Source organism: Staurois parvus, unplaced genomic scaffold, assembly GCF_062004578.1.
Source record: "Staurois parvus isolate SC_StPar_1 unplaced genomic scaffold, SC_StPar_1.0 ptg000475l, whole genome shotgun sequence".
NCBI lineage: Eukaryota > Metazoa > Chordata > Amphibia > Anura > Ranidae > Staurois > Staurois parvus.
The window spans coordinates 7,898,893-7,922,668 of NW_028318271.1; the positions used below are offsets into that span (position 1 = coordinate 7,898,893).

Consider the following 23,776-nt stretch of genomic DNA (forward strand, 5'->3'; position numbering starts at 1 on the left):
AACGCCCCTATAGCATTTGACAAGCGTTGGTCCGGCGTTTGTGGAGCGTTTTTAACAATCCGCAAACACCGCATGCACGGTTCAGCGGCAGTTGCTAGGCGTTTGCCAAGCGTTATAAACGCCCCACAAACGCCTATAATGAAGTTTGAATGGTGTTAACGCTGTGCAAACCACACCGCAAACGCCAGCCGGGCGTTTGCAGAGCGGCACCATAGACTTGAATAGGAGGCTTCAACTCCTGACTCGACCAGAGGTGTCCGTTTTGCCGCAACGTGACGCTAACGCTCCCGTTTGAACAGCACTATGTGCTGCAATGTGCAGAATTTTCCCAGGCGTTTGGGAAACGGTAAAAACGCTTCCCAAACACCTGTCTGCCGCTTGCTAACAAGGCTAGTATGCAGGCCATAGATGGGTCGTTAATCGTCCGATTTTTCGGCCGAAAGAAAAATCGGCCGATTTTCGTACCGTTAGTGGATTAGTTCGTCGGCCGTTTTTCGTGTATTTTGCGCTTTCAGATTATCGGTTATGTTGGGAAATTTGTCCAAATCGGCTGATTTGCCTAGCATTGATGGCCAAATCGGACGATCGTTTTAACGCTAAAAAATCTGCGCATGAGCTGTGACCTGCAAGGGACAGAAGTTATGGGGTGAACTTTATGATTTAGTCGGACAATTTTTTTAATCTTTGGTGGTAATGTCAAACAAACGACCAATTTTTTTTTTTTTTTTTTTTTTCTCCCCCGTTTATCGTTCACAAAAAAACAGCCGATGCTCAACCCATCTATGGCCTGCATTAAAGGGGTTGATTTGCTAAAACTGGAGAGTGCAAAGTCTGGTACAGCTGTGCAATCAGCTTCTATCTTTTTCAATTAAGCTTTGACAAAAAAAAAATGGAAGCTGATTGGATTCTATGCAGAGCTGCACCAGATTTTGCACTCTCCAGTGTTAGTGAATCAACCCCAAAGTGTACTTAACCACTCCGCATCGCCCTATAGAAGAAATACTGCTTCAGGGCGATACGGGTGCGCAAAATCACGTGTGTGTGTGTATATGTGTATGTATGTGTAAAATATATATGATTTTGCAGTTCCGGGTAGGGGGTGTGCGCGCCCTACCCATGCCGCCATTCGCGCCCTACCCAGCTGGTGATTCCGAGTGTTGCTGACGGGGGAAGGGGGGGTGACTGTGTGCATAATACAGATCTCTCCCCTGTCCGCTCCTGCACACTGCTTTGTATGGCTCTGCATAGCAGAGCCATACAAAGCAGTGTGCTTAAAGTGTAAAGCACACACATACACAATAGTAAAACAGTACACAGTTAACCCTTTGATCACCCCAGATGTTAACCCCTTCCTACCCAGTGCCATTAGTACAGTGTCAGTGCTTTTTATTAACACTGATCACTGTATTGGTGTCACTGGGGATGTCAGTGACACCAAGTCAGTTCCCTCCCAGTGTCAGAATGCCCGCCGCAGTCCCGCTATAAGTTGCTGATTGCCACCATTACTAGTGTGAAAAAAAAAATTACAGTATACATACCGCCATTTGTAAACGCTATAACTTTCACGTAAACCAATTAATTTACACGTATTGGTTTTTCTTTAGCAAAGACATGGAGCAGAATACATTTTGGGCTAAATTTATGATGAAATTTGATTTTTTTTTTTTTTTTTGTACTGGACATTTTTAATAGCAAAAATTCAAAAATATAGGGTTTTTTTTTTCAAAATTGTCAGTCTTTTTTTGTTTATAGCGTAAAAAATAAAAAAACACAGGTGATCAAATACCACCAAAAAAGAGCTCTAATTGTGGGGGAAAAAAGACATAAATTTCATTTGGGTGCAGCGTTGTCAGTTAACCGGGCGCAGTGCTGTATTGCAAAAAATGGCCTGGTCAGGAGGGGGTGGGGGGGTAAATCCTTTGGAGGGCAAGTGGTTAAAGTATGTGTGTATATACTGTGACAGGACAAGGCTCTGTCACTGTGAGAATGTAGGAAAATGTGGCACAGGATTCACATTTAGCCTGGGTTCACACTGATGCGGTGCGGAATTTGCAGCGTTTACAGTGCGAATTCTTCAACACCCCGAAAGAATCGGATCACATAGGTGTGAATACCTAATGTGATCTGATTCTAGTGCAGACCCGAAAAAGGGTCCTGCATGTTGGTGCGGTGCAAATAGAGCCATACGAAATGTATGCACCGCACACAAATCGCATGTGATTTGTACAGGAATGCGGTTCGGTTCCTGTGCGAATGACATGCGATATACAGCACCACATATATGTGAACCCAGACTGAAGGTAAATATGATGTTCCAGACTAGTGTTTCTGAGAAAGCTGTGTCTTTGGCTTTCGCTGGAATCTGCAGTTCAAGATCACAACATTCAATCCTGTGTCCGGGGTTTTGCTAGACATTTGCAACCTGGATGAGTACACAGGTGTGCGGTATCATTATATACTCAGAGCTCCCAGTGTAGGAGATGGAAAGTCTCATTGGGGGGGACCGAGGACCCAGCCAAGAAATAGAGATCTCAGTTCCAGAGTCAGGTCGGCTCCTATCGGGATGTGAGGAGAACCCCAATCCTTAGACCAAAGTTGGGCCATGTAGCACGGTGCTGTCACTAAAGGAGAAGAACCCCTTATGTCAGACTACTTTGCTTCTTGAAGTTTTAATAAGTGATCGGTCTGCTGTGAACTCTCTGTATAAACACATCTTCCACGAGAGCGAACTACCCCATGTAAATATAGGTATACAGTGGGGCAAAAAAGTATTTAGTAAGCCACCAATTGTGCAAGTTCTCCCACTTACAAAGATGAGAGAGGCCTGTAATTGGCATCATAGGTAGACCTCAACTATGAGAGACAAAATGAGAAAAAAGAGACAATCACATTGGCTGATTTAGAAAGAATTTATTTGCAAATTATGGTGGAAAATAAGTATTTGGTCAATATCAAAAGTTCATCTCAATACTTTGTTATATATCCTTTGTTGGCAATGACAGAGGTCAAACGTTTCCTGTAAGTCTTCACAAGGTTGGCACACACTGTTGCTGGTATGTTGGCCCATTCCTCCATGCAGATCTCCTCTAGAGCAGTGATGTTTTGGGGCTGTCGCTGGGCAACACGGACTTTCAACTCCCTCCAAAGGTTTTCTATGGGGTTGAGATCTGGAGACTGGCTGGGCCACTCCAGGACCTTGAAATGCTTCTTACGAAGCCACTCCTTCGTTGCCCGGGTGGAATGTTTGGGATCATTGTCATGTTGGAAGACCCAGCCATGTTTCATCTTCAATGCCCTTGCTGATGGAAGGAGGTTTGCACTCAACATCTCACGATACATGGCCCCATTCATTCTGTCCTGTACATGGATCAGTCGTCCTGGTCCCTTTGCGGAGAAACAGCCCCAAAGCATGATGTTGCCACCCCCATGCTTCACAGTAGGTATGGTGTTCTTTGGATGCAACTCAGCATTCTCTCTCCTCCAAACACGACGAGTTGTGTTTCTACCAAACAGTTCTATTTTGGTTTCATCTGACCATATGACATTCTCACAATCCTCTTCTGGATCATCCAAATGCTCTCTAGAAAACTTCAGACGGGTCCGACAATGTACTGGCTTAAGCAGGGGGACACGTCTGGTACTGCAGGATCTGAGTCCCTGGCGGAGTAGTGTGTTACTGATGGTAGCCTTTGTTACGTTGGTCCCATGCAGGTCATTCAATAGGTCCCCCCATGTGGTCCTGGGATTTTTGCTCACCGTTCTTGTGATCATTTTGACCCCACGGGGTGAGATCTTGCGTGGAGCCCCAGATTGAGGGAGATTATCAGTGGTCTTGTATGTCTTCCATTTTCTAATTATGCTCCCTCAGTTGATTTGTTCACACCAAGCTGCTTGCCTATTGCAGATTCAGTCTTCCCAGCCTGGTGCAGGTCTACAATTTTGTTTCTGGTGTCCTTCGACAGCTCTTTGGTCTTCACCATAGTGGAGTTTGGAGTGTGACTGTTTGAGGTTGTGGACAGGTGTCTTTTATACTGATAACAAGTTCAAACAGGTGCCATTGATACAGGTAATGAGTGCAGGACAGAGGAGCCTCTTAAAGAAGAAGGTACAGGTCTGTGAGAGCCAGAAATCTTGCTTGTTTGTAGGTGACCAAATACTTATTTTCCACCATAATTTGCAAATAAATTCTTTCCAAATCAGCCAATGTGATTGTCTGGATTTGTTTTCTCATTTTGTCTCTCATAGTTGAGGTCTACCTATGATGCCAATTACAGGCCTCTCTCATCTTTTTAAGTGGGAGAACTTGCACAATTGGTGGCTGACTAAATACTTTTGCCCCACTGTATGTATTTGTGTGTGTATATGTATGTGTGTGTATTTATAGTACACTTTTTTTTTTTTTGATTTTTGGCTTGGGGATGGGTGAATCTGCCCATACTCTAGTAGATTTTTGTGCAAAATGTCATTGAAAAGTACTTTCGACTCCTGTTTGCTTTTAACATTTTGATTTTAGAATGAAAAGACTTCCCCTTTGAGTCTTCTCATTACTGCAGTTGAAAACAAATGCTGATTTAATACCACTAATGATGAGAAAATCTAACGAACGTTCTTAAAACACAAAATTTTACTAGTGAATGGGCAGCCCTCGGTCAAGTTTTTATTGCTGTCTGTGTCCCCATAGTGGAGATTGACCCTCTATTTGCACTGGAGACCATTGTCACTGACAGTGAGAGGAAGTCCAGCATTTTAGAGTTGTCCCCCGGACCAGAGGGGAGTGAATTTTCCAAAGGGGACACCTGTTTTGGGGACAACTGTCTAGGCGAATTCCCCTCAGTTTGAGAGATTTCCTTTTCAATTCTTGATGGGCATTTGAGATAGAAAGTGAAGACAAATGAAATGATGGTAAGTAAAATCTTAGAAAGTATTATTTTGCCGAGAGAGTAGTTTATGCTTGGAATAGACTCCCAGCAGAGATAGTGAGTCGGTCAGGGGAAAATAGAATCGAACATGTCCGGAACAGAGTTATACTCAGACAAAAAAAATATAAAAACAAATGGGGCAGACTCGATGCACCAACTGGTCTTTTTTTTTTTTTTTTTTTCTCTGTCATCACTTTTCAATGTTTCTACGTTTATGTAAAATGACAGGCGTAGAATGTTTTGTTTTATGTTAGGCGTAGACGTTTTACAGTGATTGTTCATATGTGATTGCTTACCTGTGAACATGAAAGATGCCTTGATGTTCAGCATCAGGAGTACTTATTGCAGAGCTCTCCATGCCAAAAACAAAGTGTGAATTAACGCAGTTGTAAAGCTGTATGTATTGGTTTCTGTGAAATAATAAACATGTTAGGAATGATGTTGCACCTGTGGGCTCGTTCCCAAGCTGTGCTGTGTGCGTCTATTGCCACACACAGTGCAGCTTAGCCCCATGCTCAGATTTCCAGACACTTCACCCAAACCACCCCCTACTCACTGAGTTTGATGGCTGCTGCTGCTGCCTGTGATAGAGGGGACACAACGCTGGGTCAATACATGACTCAAGTAAGTGTTTGGGTGGGTGTAGGGGGGAGGGCAGTACTTCTATTAGGACATTTCTTGCCTTAATGCAGCCAGTGGGTTCAGATGCTGTATCTCAGCTAGGAGAATCTCTGCTCTCGTGCACATCAAGGGATCCGGCTCAGGTGAGTATAAGGGAGGAGGAGGTGCTGTGGGGGGGGGGGACTTCTGCACTTGGGTTTGTTTTTTTACCTTCTGGCTGACATAGGGATGCTGGATCACATGACCGAACCAGAGCGTGCTGCACATAGGTCAGTATATACAGTACATCCTTTTTACACAGGTCAGTTAGCATAGGTGTTAGGAGGGGAGGGAGCATCTTTAAGACTAGTTAGGTTTCGGCTGGAATTCTACTTTAACAAAATTGTTAGTCTTTTGTAATGCCATATGGTATCAATTTTCATATCTACTGCTTGTAAAATGGTTAAAACAAATAAAAATATTAACTATTGATGGAAAATGGATGAGGCTCGGTTCACACTGCTGCAAAGGCCAAGTCGTGTGACTTTGCCCTGAAACTTCTTCTGACTTTGATCCGACTTTTGTTGTGACATTAGAGTCTAGGGGCTAAAATCATACCCTAGTCAGACCAAAGTAGCACATGAGCCTTTTCTAAAATCGGAGTGACTTTAGTTTTATTTTATATAGTTTAGTATTATTTATTTATTTCAGGTACTTGTATAGCACCATCAGTTCACACAGCACTTTACATATATATTGTACATTCACATCAGTCCCTAACCCTCAAGGGGTGTACAATCTAAGGTCCCTAACTTACATTCATACATACACATACTAGGGACAATTTAGACAGGATTCAATTAACCTACCAGCATGTCTTTGGAGTGTGGGAGGAAACCGGAGTACCCAGAGGATGACCCTAGTACTGCCAGGTGGAAGTGCTAACCATTTAGCCACTGTGCTGCAATTAAGACGGCTCTCATAGGGAAACCTTGAATTTCACATGTTGTGCGACTTGGGGTCGGATCCTATGCCGCAGCAGTGTGAACCGAGACCAGGAATGCTGTGTAAGCAAAGTAATGGGGGCCATAGATGAGATGAAAAGCGACCGAAAATCGTCCGAAAAAAAAAATCGGCCTATTTTCGGATTGTTAGTGCGGTAATCGGTCGGCCGTTTTTCGTGATTTTTGACCTTTTAGATTATCAGTCCTGCTGGAAAATAATTGGCCAGATTTGTCGTTCTGCCGATTTTCGCGGCAGTGATGGACAAATTTGCCGTTCTTTTTCCGATATTTAAAAATGCGCATGAGCAGTGACATGAAAGAAGAAGGAAAAGAAGAAAAGGAAAAAAATTGAATATGAAGAAAAGAAGAAATAGAATATGAAGAAGAAAAAAGAATTTCAGTCCGATATTATATTTGACATTTAAAAGTATAGCAACATTGTATCTATTTGTATCCGAATAGAAACATCTGTATCCGAAATGGATACAAATAGATACAATAGATACAATGTTGCAACTTTTTCTTCTTCTGCATATTCTATTTCTTTTTATTCGTATTCTATTTTTTATTATTATTATTATTCTATTTCTTCTTCTTCTGCATATTCTATTTCTTCTTCTTCATATTTCATTTCTTTTTTTATTCGTATTCTATTTCTTCTTCATATTGTATTTCTTCTTCTTCATATTCTATTTCTTCTTCTGCATATATTCTATATAATTGCCGGCCGTAGACGGGACAAAAATCAGCCGACCTTTTTTTACCAATAGTGGTAATGTCGGCTGATTGAACGACCGATTTTTAATTTTTCAAAAAAAAAAAAACGGCCGGTTTTCTCCCTGTCTATGGCCTGCATAACAGGTGGCTGAAAATGTCAGATAGTCCTTGCCTGTTTCTAAATAGACACCATCACTTTAAATCCATTCCTTTATTATGACTGTTCAGTATACTAGAATAGTTATTGAGTTTATATAATACAAAGAGAGAAGCGCAATCATTTTTACCATACAATTTCAGGGTCAGGACAGCAGTGATATTGGGTTACTGAACTTTGTACACAATTGTTTGTCTTTGCACAACATTATTACACAGGCCAGTGTACTTTGCAGAGTAAACCAAGACATTATTATTGGGTATTCCCGGTCAGGATAGCTTTCATTATGTATACAAATTTAAAGCTAACAGGTTAATAAGGATTCATTAAGTCATTGTTTGTTTATGCATGGTGTGTGTGCTTGACAGAAAGGACCTGCTGGCAAAAGAGAATTAAGAAAGACCTGACTGGTAGTATAACTGACCCTTTTTTTTTTCTTTTTAATGAACTGTCCCTAATTCAGCCCTACAAGGGTGCTCAGGAAAATGTAAGCGAGGGCACTTTTACCTGTTAAAAGAAAAAAAAAAAGTTAGGGCATTTACATTTTTTTATTTTTTTTTTTTAATGGCAGAATTATTGTGTTTAAGGGCTCATGTACGCGTGACATTTGGAAAACTCTTCTGAACGATGGAAGCTGACTGCTGGAAAACATAGGTTAAAAAACGTCAGTTTAGCCGCATTTACATACCGCATTTATGTGCGTTTTGCTTTTAGAAGTGTTTTTTAAAAGATAACATCTGGAGACCTTCCCAAATGCCCAGAATGCACTGAAAAATAGTAAAATACTGACTATTTCAAACATTTTGAGAGAAATGGAGAGCAGAAGCAGAGAGAGCAGTATGTGTTGAGATGACCTGTCTTTTCTGGTTGTATTCACTATGGATCCCATCATGAGCATGATGCGGCACATTCTACCATTTTTTCCTTCGTGCGAAACCTGGAACTGACTGCGCTGGTGTACCGGGTCCATTTGAATACATGGAAAACGCTTTGCATGCATTTCTGATGAAAAAAGGCTCTTGGCAGCATCTGGACATGGAACAGGTAAAAAACGCTTATAAATGCAAACGCGGTTAACCGTGTTTACAAGCGATTGGTGTTTGAAACGTCGGTAAAATCTACTCCTGAACGCAAGTTTGGTGCGTTCAAAAAAAGACTGTAAACTCAACTGACTGTAAAACGATGTGTACATGGACACATAGGAAAACATTAGGGAGAGTTCAGGGGCTGCTAAAAAAAAAAACCGCTGAACAGCCCCTGAATGTGAGTTTAGCTGCTGCAGTGTACCTGAGCCGAACATATGACAGCTTTAGATCAAAATATAACAGCCAAACTAAGGCTCCCCTGGTAATTTTATGTAACTACCCACCTCTCCCTGTGCCTGCCCTGTTGTAACAAAGAACCCGCCAACTGAAGATCCTGCAGATTCCGACACTTCCGAAGTGTAGATTTCTTTGTCCATCATTGTGTTCATTGTGTTCATTGTTTCAGTCCACTGTTGATAGAGTGGACAGCAGGGACAACCACAGAACGCTGCTGGAGGCCAGAAATCTGGAACTCTCAGAATTGTCAGATGTGGAACTGGGGCTGGTTCATGTAAACTAGCAAAAAGAGCATAATATACAGTGGGGCAAAAAAGTATTTAGTCAGCCACCAATTGTGCAAGTTTTCCCACTTAAAAAGATGAGAGAGGCCTGTAATTGGCATCATAGGTAGACCTCAACTATGAGAGACAAAATGAGAAAAAAAATCCAGACAATCACATTGGCTGATTTGGAAAGAATTTATTTGCAAATTATGGTGGAAAATAAGTATTTGGTGAATATGAAAAGTTCATCTCAATACTTTGTTATATATCCTTTGTTGGCAATGACAGAGGTCAAACGTTTCCTGTAAGTCTTCACAAGGTTGGCACACACTGTTGCTGGTATGTTGGCCCATTCCTCCATGCAGATCTCCTCTAGAGCAGCGATGTTTTGGGGCTGTCGCTGGGCAACACGGACTTTCAACTCCCTCCAAAGGTTTTCTATGGGGTTGAGATCTGGAGACTGGCTAGGCCACTCCAGGACATTGAAATGCTTCTTACGAAGCCACTCCTTTGTTGCCTGGGCGGTATGTTTGGGATCATTGTCATGTTGGAAGACCCAGCCACGTTTCATCTTCAATGCCCTTGCTGATGGAAGAAGGTTTGCACTCAAAATCTCACGATACATGGCCCCATTCATTCTGTCCTGTACATGGATCAGTCGTCCTGGTCCCTTTGCGGAGAAACAGCCCCAAAGCATGATGATGCCACCCCCATGCTTCACAGTAGGTATGGTGTTCTTTGGATGCAACTCAGCATTCTCTCTCCTCCAAACATGACTAGTTGTGTTTCTACCAAACAATTCTATTTTGGTTTCATCTGACCATAAGACATTCTCCCAATCCTCTTCTGGATCATCCAAATGCTCTCTAGCAAACTTCAGACGGGCCTGGACATGTACTGGCTTAAGCAGGGGGACACGTCTGGCACTACAGGATCTGAGTCCCTGGCGGTGTAGTGTGTTACTGATGGTAACCTTTGTTACATTGGTCCCAGCTCTCTGCAGGTCATTCACTAGGTCCCCCCGTGTGGTCCTGGGATTTTTGCTCACCGTTCTTGTGATCATTTTGACCCCACGCGGTGAGATCTTGCGTGGAGCCCCAGATCGAGGGAGATTATCAGTGGTCTTGTATGTCTTCCATTTTCTAATTATTGCTCCCACAGTTGATTTGTTCACACCAAGTTGCTTGCCTATTGCAGATTCAGTCTTCCCAGCCTGGTGCAGGTCTACAATTTTGTTTCTGGTGTCCTTCAACAGCTCTGTGGTCTTCACCATAGTGGAGTTTGGAGTGTGACTCTTTGAGGTTGTGGACAGGTGTCTTTTATACTGATAACAAGTTCAAACAGGTGCCATTGATACAGGTAATGAGTGCAGGACAGAGGAGCCTCTTAAAGAAGAAGGTACAGGTCTGTGAGAGCCAGAAATCTTGCTTGTTTGTAGGTGACCAAATACTTATTTCCCACCATAATTTGCAAATAAATTCTTTCCAAATCAGCCAATGTGATTGTCTGGATTTTTTTTTTCATTTTGTCTCTCATAGTTGAGGTCTACCTATGATGCCAATTACAGGCCTCTCTCATCTTTTTAAGTGGGAAAACTTGCACAATTGGTGGCTGACTAAATACTTTTTTGCCCCACTGTATTAAATATAAAAAAAACAAGAGCGATGCTGCCGAAAGCAGCCCCTTAGGTATTGACTTTAATTCTATGGGAAATCGGCTCTGTTCACATTTGTGCGACTTTGGACACATTACAAGTCTCAGCCCATTGTTTTCAATGGCCACTCTTCAGATCTATGCGACTTAAAGTCGCTTAATTTTTTTAAAAGGATCCTGCACTACTTTGATGTGACTTGAGTGCTGTAGAGTGTAAAGTCGCTCCAAAGTCGCACTGGAAATTGTGCGACTTCGGAGTCAAGTGTTAACGGAGACATATACTAAAATGATTCTAATTGGTTATTTTTGCCAGCACCTCCTTTTTATTCTAATTTCCAGTTGTGTACCTTTACGGAATCGGTACCAAAAAACACTTTCCTGTGTTCAGTGCATTGTATGTGGCTGGCCATAGCTTCATTTCTCTACAATGGTCACCAAGCCTACTGTTACCATTCTAGATGCCATTCCCAGCGCTGATCAAATCAGAATTACCCCATCCCTAAAGAGCCAGAAAGGATCTGTCTGGTCGAAAACCGCACCAAGCTTTGAGAACTGGGAGGTGGAAGTGACTTTCCGAGTGACAGGACGTGGAAGAATAGGTGCTGATGGGCTGGTACGTTCTAATCTTTTTCCTCAGTCTTTGTAATAAAACCATGCATTTTTTTTTTATATCAACAATATTTGAAAATGCAAGTTGTCATTCATGTGCCCAAAAAATTTGCATGTTGTCTTATTGTGTTTTTTTTTTTTCTTTCTTTATTTTTGGGTGTGTGTGCACAGGCTATATGGTACACAGCGGAACAAGGCCTGGATGGCAACGTATATGGGGCTGCTGACACGTGGAATGGTGTGGGGATTTTCTTTGATTCCTTTGACAATGATGGAAAGGTTTGTTTGCTTTGCTGTTGCACTTTGGTATATTCATACTGTGTTACAGATTACACAAAGGACAAAGCTTGTTTACTTAACTGCTGAAAATTGTATTAAACCAATTTATATCTCTTATCCCTACAAGAAAGGTTGCATGAAATTGGATTTTGTTCTTTGCTTTCACTCAAATATCGCACACTGCTATTGTATAGGTAAATCTTTTATACAGACTCATAGATCGAAGTCAGTAGACATCAAGAGCTTTGAATAACACTGCATACCTCCACTTACACAGTTTCTGCATTCAAAGAACATAGGCTGTATTTATTATATTGGAATTACATTTTTCGGAATATGTAAAATTAAGCTGTTTGACAGAAGCTCTGCTGTTTTTTTATGTACATTTTTTTCCCTAGTCGTTTTCTAGGACAGCACATGAGAGACTGAGGTTTCCACATACGGGGACAGCAAACTTTAAGCTGGCCATATATTAATCAACATGATCCAATTCCCCCATCCACTTACTCGAGGTGGATGGGGAAATCACTCCCACTGTGCTCTTGTGTGCTGATGTGAGTCAGAATACAGTGCCGCCGGCAGGCTGGTTGCACACAAGCTGACCAATAGAACGAATTGTTTACAACCAGCCTGCTGGCACATGGATTGAAATTCAGCTGGTCCCTGCTGGACAGGGTAGAATTTCAATCCACGTGTGGCTGCCCTAAAGTCAAAGATTAAAAGGCATTTATTTCCTCTACCCTATCATTTTTGTGTTCTCTGTACAGAGGAGACGTGTCGTAAGAACTCTGATTGTGGAAATTCTGCCTATCACGTGCTGGCCAGTGTTACCCGCAATCCCTCTGCGATATCTGCGGTAAAAGGAGTAGAGATTTCTGCTTGCTTCCTGCTGTTCAGAGACCCGTGTTCTCCATGAGTAGGTGAAAGTCTGGCTCCTATCTTCTGTGTGTGCTTGGGGAAGGCTGTTTCTGGATCAACTTGTTGATGGCTTCCACCATGGAGATTGGGGTGTGGGGAATTCTCTTTTCTACTTGCTAAAGAGAGGAAAACACATTGCACAAGGCTGCAACTAGTTGACCAGGGGAAGCTCAGTGCTACGATCTCAATGGGACCTTCTGGGCAGACAGCTGCTTTGGCATTGACAGGTGCCTCCAGTGGCAGTTCAGCTAGTGAGCCTGAAGGTGCTTTCCTGACGCTTGTGCTTTATACATCTATCTGCAATCTCCTGCTTCTAGCAGGACCTGTCTGGAAATTTGGGGTCCCTTGGTATTTGGCCCTTATGTGTTTAGGACCCAGTGAGGTTTGTTTCTTGGTCTTGCTGGACTTTTTCCAGTATTGGGGGGATAGCTGTGATTTCCACGTTTTGCTGTTCTGTTGCTTTTAGAACCAAAGTTCCAAATGGGGACAAGGGACTGTTCCTAAGAGGATATGTGCTGCCTCCGGATCTAAATTGGGGAGAACCTCGTCTATGCCACTTTGTCAGTCCTGCATTGATTAAATGTCCTAAATGATATGACAGTTGCTTGTAGTAACCTGCGCTCTTCTGTCAAGGAAGAATTGTCTTCTATTCAGTCTCAGATCCCTCCTGGCAGGCCTTAATCCTCATACACTGTCAACCAGTGCCTCCTTCTTCTGCTACCTCTAGTTCAGCAGTGACCCTGAAGGCTCCCAACCAGATTTAACTGGTAAGGAACTGGTAAAGAATAATGCTTTGAGACCCACTAAATTTAATTTGTCCTTAGCAAATGATGATTTGCTGAAAGCTATTTTCTCTACCTTTCATCCAGAAAGCGAAAGTTGGACTTTCCTTATACAGTCAAATGTATCGGGTCTCCAGTTTTTCCTCTACATAATGGTGTTACCTGATTATATTTCAAGGGAATGTGCAGACCACGAAAGGAAGCTTTTCTTAAATACCATTAAGCGCATGTTCCTTTTTGAATAGGATCCTGAACACTGGTTCAGCAGATTTTTCTGCCAGGAGACATGATTCAGAATCAACTAGCACCAGAGTGATAATGTCTTCACTGGGGCCCATGACATCATGGGGTTTGACTAAAGCTGGAGAGTCCAAAATCAGACTCCCTTCTGCATAGAAACCAATTTGCTTCTAACCTCAGCTTCTTCAATGAAACCTGGAAGCTGATTGGTTTCTATGCAGAAGGGAGTCTGATTTTGCACTCTCCAGCTTTAGTAAATAAACCCCCATGTGTCCTTGCAGTCCAGTGGGTTTGGTTTCATCAGGGACACCTTCAAGCATAGAACTGCTCCCACAATTCTCTAGACTCTGGTAAGACTACCACATTGTGTCCACCGCAGTCTCTGGGGGAGAATCCATTCACACTTGGCAGTAGGCCTCCTTGGGTCCTTCCCCATGTCTCAAACCATAACCACGAACGCAAATGCTCATGGATGGAGCACCCATGTAAAGAAAACTTAATAACAGAAGGTTATTGGACCCTGAAAGAGACCAGGCGGTTGTCCAATTGGAAGGAGTTGACTGCAGTGTGGAGAGCTCTGATCTATTTTTTAGGATGAAGTCTCAGGTCATCACTTACTGGACTTGTCAGACAATGATACAGCGGTGGCTTATATCAGCAGATGGGAGAAACGAGAAGTCCTTCTTTGCAGGCAGTAGCAGAATGTTTTTTGGGTCAGAACAAGATTCTCGGTTTCATCTCTTGCAACCCATTTGTAGGATCCCCGCAATTGTCCAGCAAACTGTGAGATGTCAACAATTACAGGCAGCAAACTGGTCTCTAGATCTAAAAGTCTTCACTTTCTGTAGATGAGCGTGTTTGCCTTGCAGAACAATTTTACAACAAAACTTAATTTCTTTCAACCAAGAGATCATGCTATGGGCAGAGACACTCTCGCCAATCCCTGGAACTTCAGTGTGTGTTGTATGTTTTGCCCCGTTCAGACTGATTCTGCAGACTGGAAATTCTGCTTAGTGAGTCCGAATTAATTCTGATTGCTTCATTCTTGCCTAAGAGAATTGGTTCTTTTCTGCCTATGCATGCCTAATGCATTACTGCAGGTGGTGATATACACTGAGACTGGTCAATGCAGACCATCCTAATACGCAGTGTGCTTGAGTCCAGGACAGAGGCTGGTACTATAGGAGGAACCAGTAAGGATGGGAATTTAGACCTAGCATTGCAGACCTGGCTTTGTAAGATTGAGGGGCTCTAATTGTGACCCTGAGAGTGTCAGACGTCACTGGTTACCTGCTTTACATCATCCTCTAGGATGACACCCCTGTAACCTGCTTGTTTAGAACCCAAGTCCATAACTGCATTATGCTCTAATTCCAACAGATTCCTCTTTATAGGCCTGCTAGTGAGAAGCTAAAAGCTGCCGAGTGTACAAACTGGAATTTAGATCTTTGTCCTTACGTGGTGGAAGCATTCTGGTAATCCTCTGAGTGTTGCTCACACTGCTGATGTGTTTATATGACACTTGTTTATTTTGCGCTGAATAGGAGGCTAGTAAGCCATCAGAGGTTTAGGGTGATGCAACTTCAAAGTTATAAAACCTGTAATTTAAAACTGGTTTACCTGCATGAATCCACCACGCTCGGAGGTTTATATTAGTCTGGGAACTTCATACATAGCCAAATAAACTGTTTGTCTGTTGCAGAATAGACATGCAGGTGATTAATTACTAAAACTGAAGAGTGCAAAATCTTCATATCTTGGATACAAACCAATCAGCTTCCAGGTTTTATTGCCAAAGCTTAATTGAACAAGCTGAAGTTGATTGGCTGCCATGCACAGCTGCACCATATTCTGAGTGCACCAGTTGTTTAACCGCTTCCCGACTGTCCTATAGCAGAAATACTGCTACAGGGTGGCATGGGTGTGCAAAATCACACACACACACACACACACACACATATTTTTGCATCTCTCGTCGCGGCCGCTGCTGTCAATCACCGAGTCCCGGACGGTGATCACCAACGGAGAGGTGGGCTGCTTTGTGTACGAACAATCCTCCTCCCTGTCGGCTCAGCTATCCAGAGCAGTGTGCTTACAGTGAAGTACACCCCCCGCCCCATAGTAAAACTGCACACTGTTAACCCTGTTGATCGCCCCTCATGTTAACCCCTTCCTGTCCAGTTCCATTAGTAGTGCCATTGTTTTTTTTTAAGCACTGATCACTGTATTGGTGCTACTGGGGATGTCGGTGACACCAAGTCAGTCCCCCCCAGTTTCAGAATGCCCTCTGAAGTCCCGCTATACGTTGTTGATTGCCGCCATTTATTAGTAATACAAAAAAAATATTAAAAAAACATTCCAGTATCTATACCGCCATTTGTTAACGCTATAACTTGCAAGTAAACCAATTCATTTACACGTGATTGTGATTTTTTTTTTTTTTAAGCAAAGACATGTTGCAGAATACATCTTGACCTAAATTTATGACGAAATTTGATTTTTAAAAATGTTTTTATTGGACATGTGTAACCACTTCTGCGCCGCCATATAGTAGAAATACTGCAACAAAGCAGCACGGGTGCGCAAAATCACGTGTGTGTATATATACGTGATTCACCCTCCCGTGGTTTTCGCCCCCCTCCCAGATAGCATCAGATTGCCCGTCAGTATACCAGTAATCACATTTAACCCTTTGATTGCCAGGAACACGCTCACATACACAATAAGCCTCCATTGTTAGTATGGTGTCTGAACAGATCAATATCTTTGAAAAGATCAGCACTATACCAGCATTCACATTAGTATAGTGTCCCCAAAAACACAGCATTAGCGGAATCAGCCCCGGTACCTGCCAGCACCTGCGTTTAGCCCCTATGCTTACCCCCCCATTGCACATAAAACTGCAGTGTTCGTAGACACAGGCCTGATCTCTGTTAGCACTAGCTGGTAATTTTTTTTTGTAGCGGTTCAAGCAGTCCCTGACAGCCAGGTGCTCTTTTTCCCGTGAGTTGCACTAGATACCTATACATTTAGTGGCCAAAATGTTGATGGAAAAGTACACCAGTGAAGAGGCCTACAGGATTCTGAGCATGTCAGATGAGAGCAAAGGGGAAGACTCACTGACACAATCAGCCTCAGAATACGAACCTGTAGACAGCAGGGGCACCCTGACAGGTAGCTCAGACGATGGAGAAGAGGTCCCTGCTTAGGTCAGACGTACCCAACCCCGTTCCTAGGTTGCTGAGCTTTTAAAAATGCATGATGATTATTATTATTATTATACAGCATTTATATAGCATCAACACTTTGCGCAGCGCTTTACAATATAAGGGAGACAATCCAATTACAATAAATTTCAGTACAGAAGGAATAGGAGGGCCCTGCTCATGGAGCTTTCAATCTAAAGGAAGGGGGAGGTGATACAAAAGGTGATAACTGCGCATGATGACTCTCGTATGCTGCAGAGTGCCAGTACTAGTGCCGCTCTACCTTTTGGTGAACTGGCGAGCACCAGCGATCTAGTCTATCCTGGTCTTTCACATGTCAGCACTGCAGTATCACTTGGTGACGTGGCAAGTCCCATAAGTGCAGTACAAGCTGGCGCGGTGGCAAGCACAAGTAGTGTCCCGCAGCCACCAAGAATTCGCACACAGGCCCGTAGAGCCCCTAGTACCTTTCTGGATGTGCTTGCAAGTCCTGGTTTGCAGCCCACAAATTCTGCAGCACCCGTACCCCCCCCCCCCCCATTGTGCAAAAAATTTGCTTTTGATACATCGTTGCACGAGTGCTATGTGACATAAAAAATTGCAGCACCCACCATTTTATTCACTAGGGTGTCTGCTTTTAAAAAAATATGTAATGTTTGGGGGTTCAAAGTAATTTCAATACTGATTTTTTTTTTTTTCATGTGAACAAAAAGTGTCAGAAAAGCCTTGGTCTTCAGGTGGTTAGAAAAGCGAATAATGTGTGGCATAAACTTCTAATGCTGGGCATAAAATGCCCCCACCCCCCAAAAACTACCCCTTTTTGGAAAGTAGACACCCCAAACTATTTGCTGAGAGGCATGTTGAGTCAATAGAAGAATTTTTATTTTTTTACCACAAATTTTGGAAAATGACAATTTTTTTTACACAATTGTCACTTAAATGATGTATTGCTCACGCATGCCATAAGTATATGTGGAATTATTCACCAAAATACATTTTGCTACTTCTCCCGAGTATGGGGAGATTTTTTGGCAGTCTGACCGCATACAGGACCCCAAAAATCCAATAAGCACCTTCAGTCTTTTAAAGAGCTTTATTTCCTCATTATACTTCCTGACTACCTATCACAGTTTCGGAGGCCCTGAAATGCCAGGATAGCTCCAAACCCCCCCAAATTACCCCTTTTAAGCAGGGGTGGACTGACAACTCATGGGGACCCTGGGCAATAGGGGATGATGGAGCCCCTGTGTCTTTGCCCAAACTCAAAAAAGCCTATGAAAAAGGTACCAGGGGCATCTCATGGGGCCCCCTACTGACCCCGGGCCCTCAGGCAGTGCCTGAGTTTCCAAATGGTCAGTCCACCCCTGATGGTAAGTATTTTACAGATCTCATTTGTTGCCACAAGTTTTTGGAAAATGAAGAAAGAAAACAAAAACATTTTTCTTTTCTCGACCTGGTGAGGCCTACCATCGCCCTCCACGTTGCAACCCTACTTCCATGCCGCCGAACCCAGCAGATGACCCCAGCCTGGTGAGGCCTACTATCGGCCTCCACGTCGCAACCCTGCCCGGACCTGCTGAGCCCAGCGGACATTCTCGACCTGGTGAGGCCTACCATCGCCTACCCCGGCACAACTCTGCCCTGACCCGCAGCCCATCCGACGCTTGACTACCCTTGACCACAACTGGCCAAACGGAACTCTACCCATCCTGATCCTAAGCACGAGAACTTTTGTCACGGAAAGGTACAGCTACGAGATACGCCACTACACGCCGACTATCTACAACCAAGCGCCCTGAGAGACTTTCCACCTCACTTGTCCACCACTTCGTTTACCTCCCTAAAATGTCACCTGTACTCCTCCTCCTCGTACTCTTCTCCATCCCCAAAATCTCTTCTCTCTATCCCCCTGCTCCTCTCAAACAACTATACATCGCGCCCTCACTGCTTCCATCTCTCCTCTACGTCTCTCACCACCTCCTCCTGCTACTCCACTCTCCCACTGACCCGAACGCCACCAATGGTAGAATCACGCTATTGTACATCCCGCTCCCATGCCACCTTTCTTACCCTTCTTCTCGTAATCGCCGGGGACATCTCCCCAAGCCCTGGTCCTCCTCCACCTCACTCACCCACAAGGCACCTGCCTACTTCCATGAACTGCCGCAACCCCATCAACCTAATACCGGTCCCCCTGCTCCCCAAAACCACTCCTCCGTTTTCGTGTTTGCAACAAACTTACTGCCATCCACGACCTCTTTGTCTCCCGCTCCCTCAACCTCCTGGCAAACACCGAAACCTGGATCCAAACCACCGACTCTACCTTCCCTGCAGCACTGTCCCATGGAGGTCTCACCTGGACCCACTCACCCAGACCCAGCGGTCGAAAAGGTGGTGGGGTTGGTATGCTCCTGTCACCGCAGAGCACCTTCCAAGTCCTCCCAAACCCTCCCTCTCTATCCTTCTCCTCCCTTGAGGCCCACTGCATCCGACTATTTTCTCCAATCCCCCTGAGCATCGCAGTAATCTATCAGCCCCCTGGACCAGTATCCCGCTTCCTCAACGACCTCTCCATCTGGTTACCCTTCTTTCTCTCCTCCGAGCTGCCCACCATCATCCTTGGAGACTTCAACATCCCTACCAACATCAATAGCCCGGCCACATCCCAACTCCTCCACCTAACCTCTTCTTTTGCACTCGCACACACTGTGCATACAGTCCTCCACCCACTCCGACGGGAACACCCTGGACCTTTTCTCTAATCTCTGCACCCCCCACAACCTCACAAACACCCCTTTTCCCCTCTCAGACCACAACCTCATCACCTCCTCTGTCTTCTCGTCCTCTTACACCTACCCCTCCAAACGTCAAACCATCACCAGCCGAAACCTACGCAACCTGGACCCTACCCTCTTTCACTCTGCAGCTGACCAACTTTACGACCGTATCCTTCCCCCTGTCCTGCCCTGACCTGACACTACTGTCTATAACAACTCGCTGTCAGCCGCACTTGACTCCTTAGCACCCCTAACCACACGAAACATTAGACCCCGACCGCTTCAACCCTGGCAGAATGACCATACCAAAAACCTCAAGTGACGCAGTCGCGCACTAGAGCGACTGTGGCGCAAAACCAGATCCCAACAAGCGTTCACCTGATATAAATCCACCTTCCTCACCTACACTTCCTCCCTCCATGCTGCCAAGCAAGCCTACTTTGTAACCCTGATCAATACCCTCTCCTCCAGCCCTCGCCGGCTCTTCTCCACCTTCAACTCTCTGCTCTCTCCGCCCCCACCTCCACCCAGTACCTCACTGACTGCCCAATCTGTCTTTCCAGCCCCAGATCCAATCGCTGACAAATTCATGCAGACTTCACCTTCGCAACATCTCAAAAATACGCACGTTCGTAACTCCAGAAACTACAAAGCAACTCATTCACTCCCTTATCTCCCGACTTGACTACTGTAACTCCCTCCTCGCCGGCCTACCCCAAAACAGGCTATCCCCGCTTCAGTCTATCCTCAATTCTGCGGCCAGACTCATCCACCTTACCAACCGCTCCGTATCCGCCACCCCCCTCTGCCAATCCCTCCACTGGCTTCCGATTGCCCAACGCATAAAATTCTAAATATTAACATTGACGTACAAAGCTGTTCATAACACTGCCCCAGACTACATCACCGACCTGATATCCATCTACCACCCAAAACGCACTCTCCGCTCCTTACAAGACCTCCTACTCTCCAGTTCCCTGGTCTCCTCCTCCCATGCCCGTCTCCAGGATTTCTCCAGGGCTTCCCCCATCGTCTGGAGCTCACTACCCCAATCCATCAGACTGTCACCTTCCCTCCTCACCTTTAGGCGCACCCTGAAAACCCATGTCTTCAGAGAAGCCTACCCTGCCCTCACCTAATTGCAGATCTCCTCCTCTCTTCCCACCACTCCATCCCCCACAGCTATTTCCTCCTGTACCACTCTCCCCTCCCTCCTAGATTATAAGCCCCAAGGAGCAGGGCCATCGAACCCCTCGTGTATTGTTTTGTTACTGTACTGTCTCCCATTATAATGTACAGCTCTGAGCAAACCGTTGGCGCTAAATAAATACTGTATAATAATAATTTTCTTTTTTTATATTTCAAAACCTTCTGAGAAAAAATGAGATCTGCAAAATACTCGCCATGCCTCTTTTTAAATTCCTTGGGGTGTCTACTTTCCAAAAAGGGGTCATTTGGGGGGGGGGGGGGGGTTTGGTGCTATCCTGGCATTTCAGGGCCTCTGAAACTGATAGTGAGGAAGTGAAATGAGGAAGTTGCGCACTTTCAGGCTTTCAAAGTGGTCATTGGATTTCAGGCTCCTGTATGTGGCTAGGCTCCCAAAAAGTCTCCCACATGTGGTATCCACATACTCTGTAGAAGTAGCAGAATGTATTTTGGGGTGTAATTCCATATATACCCATGGCTTGTGTGAGCAATATACAGTGGGGCAAAAAAGTATTTAGTCAGCCACCAATTGTGCAAGTTCTCCTTCTTAAAAAGATGAGAGAGGCCTGTAATTGGCATCATAGGTAGACCTCAACTATGAGAGACAAAATGAGAAAAAAAAAATCCAGACAATCACATTGGCTGATTTGGAAAGAATTTATTTGCAAATTATGGTGGAAAATAAGTATTTGGTCAATATCAAAAGTTCATCTCAATACTTTGTTATATATCCTTTGTTGGCAATGACAGAGGTCAAACGTTTCCTGTAAGTCTTCACAAGGTTGGCACACACTGTTGCTGGTATGTTGGCCCATTCCTCCATGCAGACCTCCTCTAGAGCAGTGATGTTTTGGGGCTGTCGCTGGGCAACACGGACTTTCAACTCCCTCCAAAGGTTTTCTATGGGGTTGAGATCTGGAGACTGGCTAGGCCACTCCAGGACCTTGAAATGCTTCTTACGAAGCCACTCCTTCGTTGCCCGGGAGGTATGTTTGGGATCATTGTCTTGTTGGAGGACCCAGCCACGTTTCATCTTCAATGCCCTTGCTGATGGAAGAAGGTTTGCACTCAAAATCTCACGATACATGGCCCCATTCATTCTGTCCTGTACATGGATCAGTTGTCCTGGTCCCTTTGCGGAGAAACAGCCCCAAAGCATGATGTTGCCACCCCCATGCTTCACAGTAGGTATGGTGTTCTTTGGATGCAACTCAGCAGTCTCTCTCCTCCAAACACGATGAGTTGTGTTTCTACCAAACAGTTCTATTTTGGTTTCATCTGACCATATGACATTCTCCCAATCCTCTTCTGGATCATCCAAATGCTCTCTAGAAAACTTCAGACAGGCCCGGACATGTACTGGCTTAAGCAGGGGGACACGTCTGGCACTGCAGGATCTGAGTCCCTGGCGGCGTAGAGTGTTACTGATGGTAGCCTTTGTTACGTTGGTCCCAGCTCTCTGCAGGTCATTCACTAGGTCCCCCCGTGTGGTCCTGGGATTTTTGCTCACCGTTCTTGTGATCATTTTGATCCCACGGGGTGAGATCTTGCGTGGAGCCCCAGATTGAAGGAGATTATCAGTGGTCTTGTATGTCTTCCATTTTCTAATTATTGCTCCCACAGTAGATTTGTTCACACCAAGCTGCTTGCCTATTGCAGATTCAGTCTTCCCAGCCTGGTGCAGGTCTACAATTTTGTTTCTGGTGTCCTTCGACAGCTCTTTGGTCTTCACCATAGTGGAGTTTGGAGTGTAGCTGTTTGAGGTTGTGAACAGGTGTCTTTTATACTGATAACAAGTTCAAACAGGTGCCATTGATACAGGTAATGAGTGCAGGACAGAGGAGCCTCTTAAAGAAGAAGGTACAGGTCTGTGAGAGCCAGAAATCTTGCTTGTTTGTAGGTGACCAAATACTTCTTTTCCACCATAATTTGCAAATAAATTCTTTCCAAATCAGGCAATGTGATTGTCTAGATTTTTGTTCTCATTTTGTCTCTCATAGTTGAGGTCTACCTATGATGCCAATTACAGGCCTCTCTCATCTTTTTAAGTGGGAGAACTTGCACAATTGGTGGCTGACTAAATACTTTTTGCCCCACTGTATCATTTAAATGACAACTTTATGTAAAAAAAAAAGTTTGTCATTTTCCAAAAACTTGGGGGGAGGGGAGGGGGAATAAATCTTACATGAACTCAATATGCCTCTCAGCAGATAGCTTAGAGTGTCTACTTTCCGAAAAGGGGTCATTTGGGGGTGTTTGTACTGTCCTGGTACTTTAGCACCTCAAGAAATGTGATAGGCAGTCAGTAAAAGCAATAGCAATATACACTTATTGGGATTTTTTTTTTTTTTTTTACCAAAAACATGTAGCAGAATACATTTTGGACTAAATTTATGATGAAATTTTGAGTTATTTTTTTTATTTTTTTATGACAGAAATGAGAAAATATTTGTTTTTTCAAAATTTGTGGTCTTTTTTTTTTGTTTATAGCACAAAAAATAAAGTGCACAGGCAATCAAATACCACCAAAAGAAAGCTCTATTTGTGTGAAAAAGGAGGATGTCAAAAAAAGGCCTGGTCAAGAAGGGGGGTAAATCTTCTGGAGGGCAAGTGGTTAAAATGTACACTTAGCTGCGCTTGTCAGCATGACTGCACATGTCACGTCATCCCGCATCAGCCAAGCAGCGCAGCCAAAGATCAGCACTCTGAAGAAGCTGGGAAGAAGATGACGGCTAGGGACTTTACGAAGATAGCGGACAGTATTGGACTATTGTAGATGAAATATTACAGTCTTAGTTCCACTTTATTGAAACCAGTTGGTATTCATATGCAGAAGTTGGCAGTTGTGTAGAGCAGTCAGTATTTACTTAATAGACTCTTGCCAGCTCAGCCTGGAGCTATTTACTTTAGCAGATGGAAAATCTTTCAGACTTTATAGTTAATTCATTAGGCTGCTTAACTGTGTTAATTATTTTATCATTCAATATTTTTCTCATTAGTGTATTTTTAAACTATTTTTCATGAGTTTATATTTTATCCTATACATTTTTTATTTATCGCCTCCTGCAGCAGCTCCTTTTTCTGCTATCGCTAATAGACACCTTATAAAACCTCACAGCTA

General features: G+C 43.9%; 1 protein-coding gene across 1 annotated transcript in view; it reads left to right on the plus strand.

Moving 5' to 3' along the window:
- LMAN1 (lectin, mannose binding 1) overlaps positions 1 to 23,776 on the plus strand; it is a 71,198-nt gene that overhangs the window by 6,854 nt on the left and 40,568 nt on the right. Inside the window, exons 2-3 of the mRNA XM_089689468.1 lie at positions 11,097 to 11,251; positions 11,419 to 11,526. Of these exons, the coding sequence (XP_089545594.1) occupies positions 11,097 to 11,251; positions 11,419 to 11,526 (263 nt within the window). The remainder of the gene's footprint in view (positions 1 to 11,096; positions 11,252 to 11,418; positions 11,527 to 23,776) is intronic.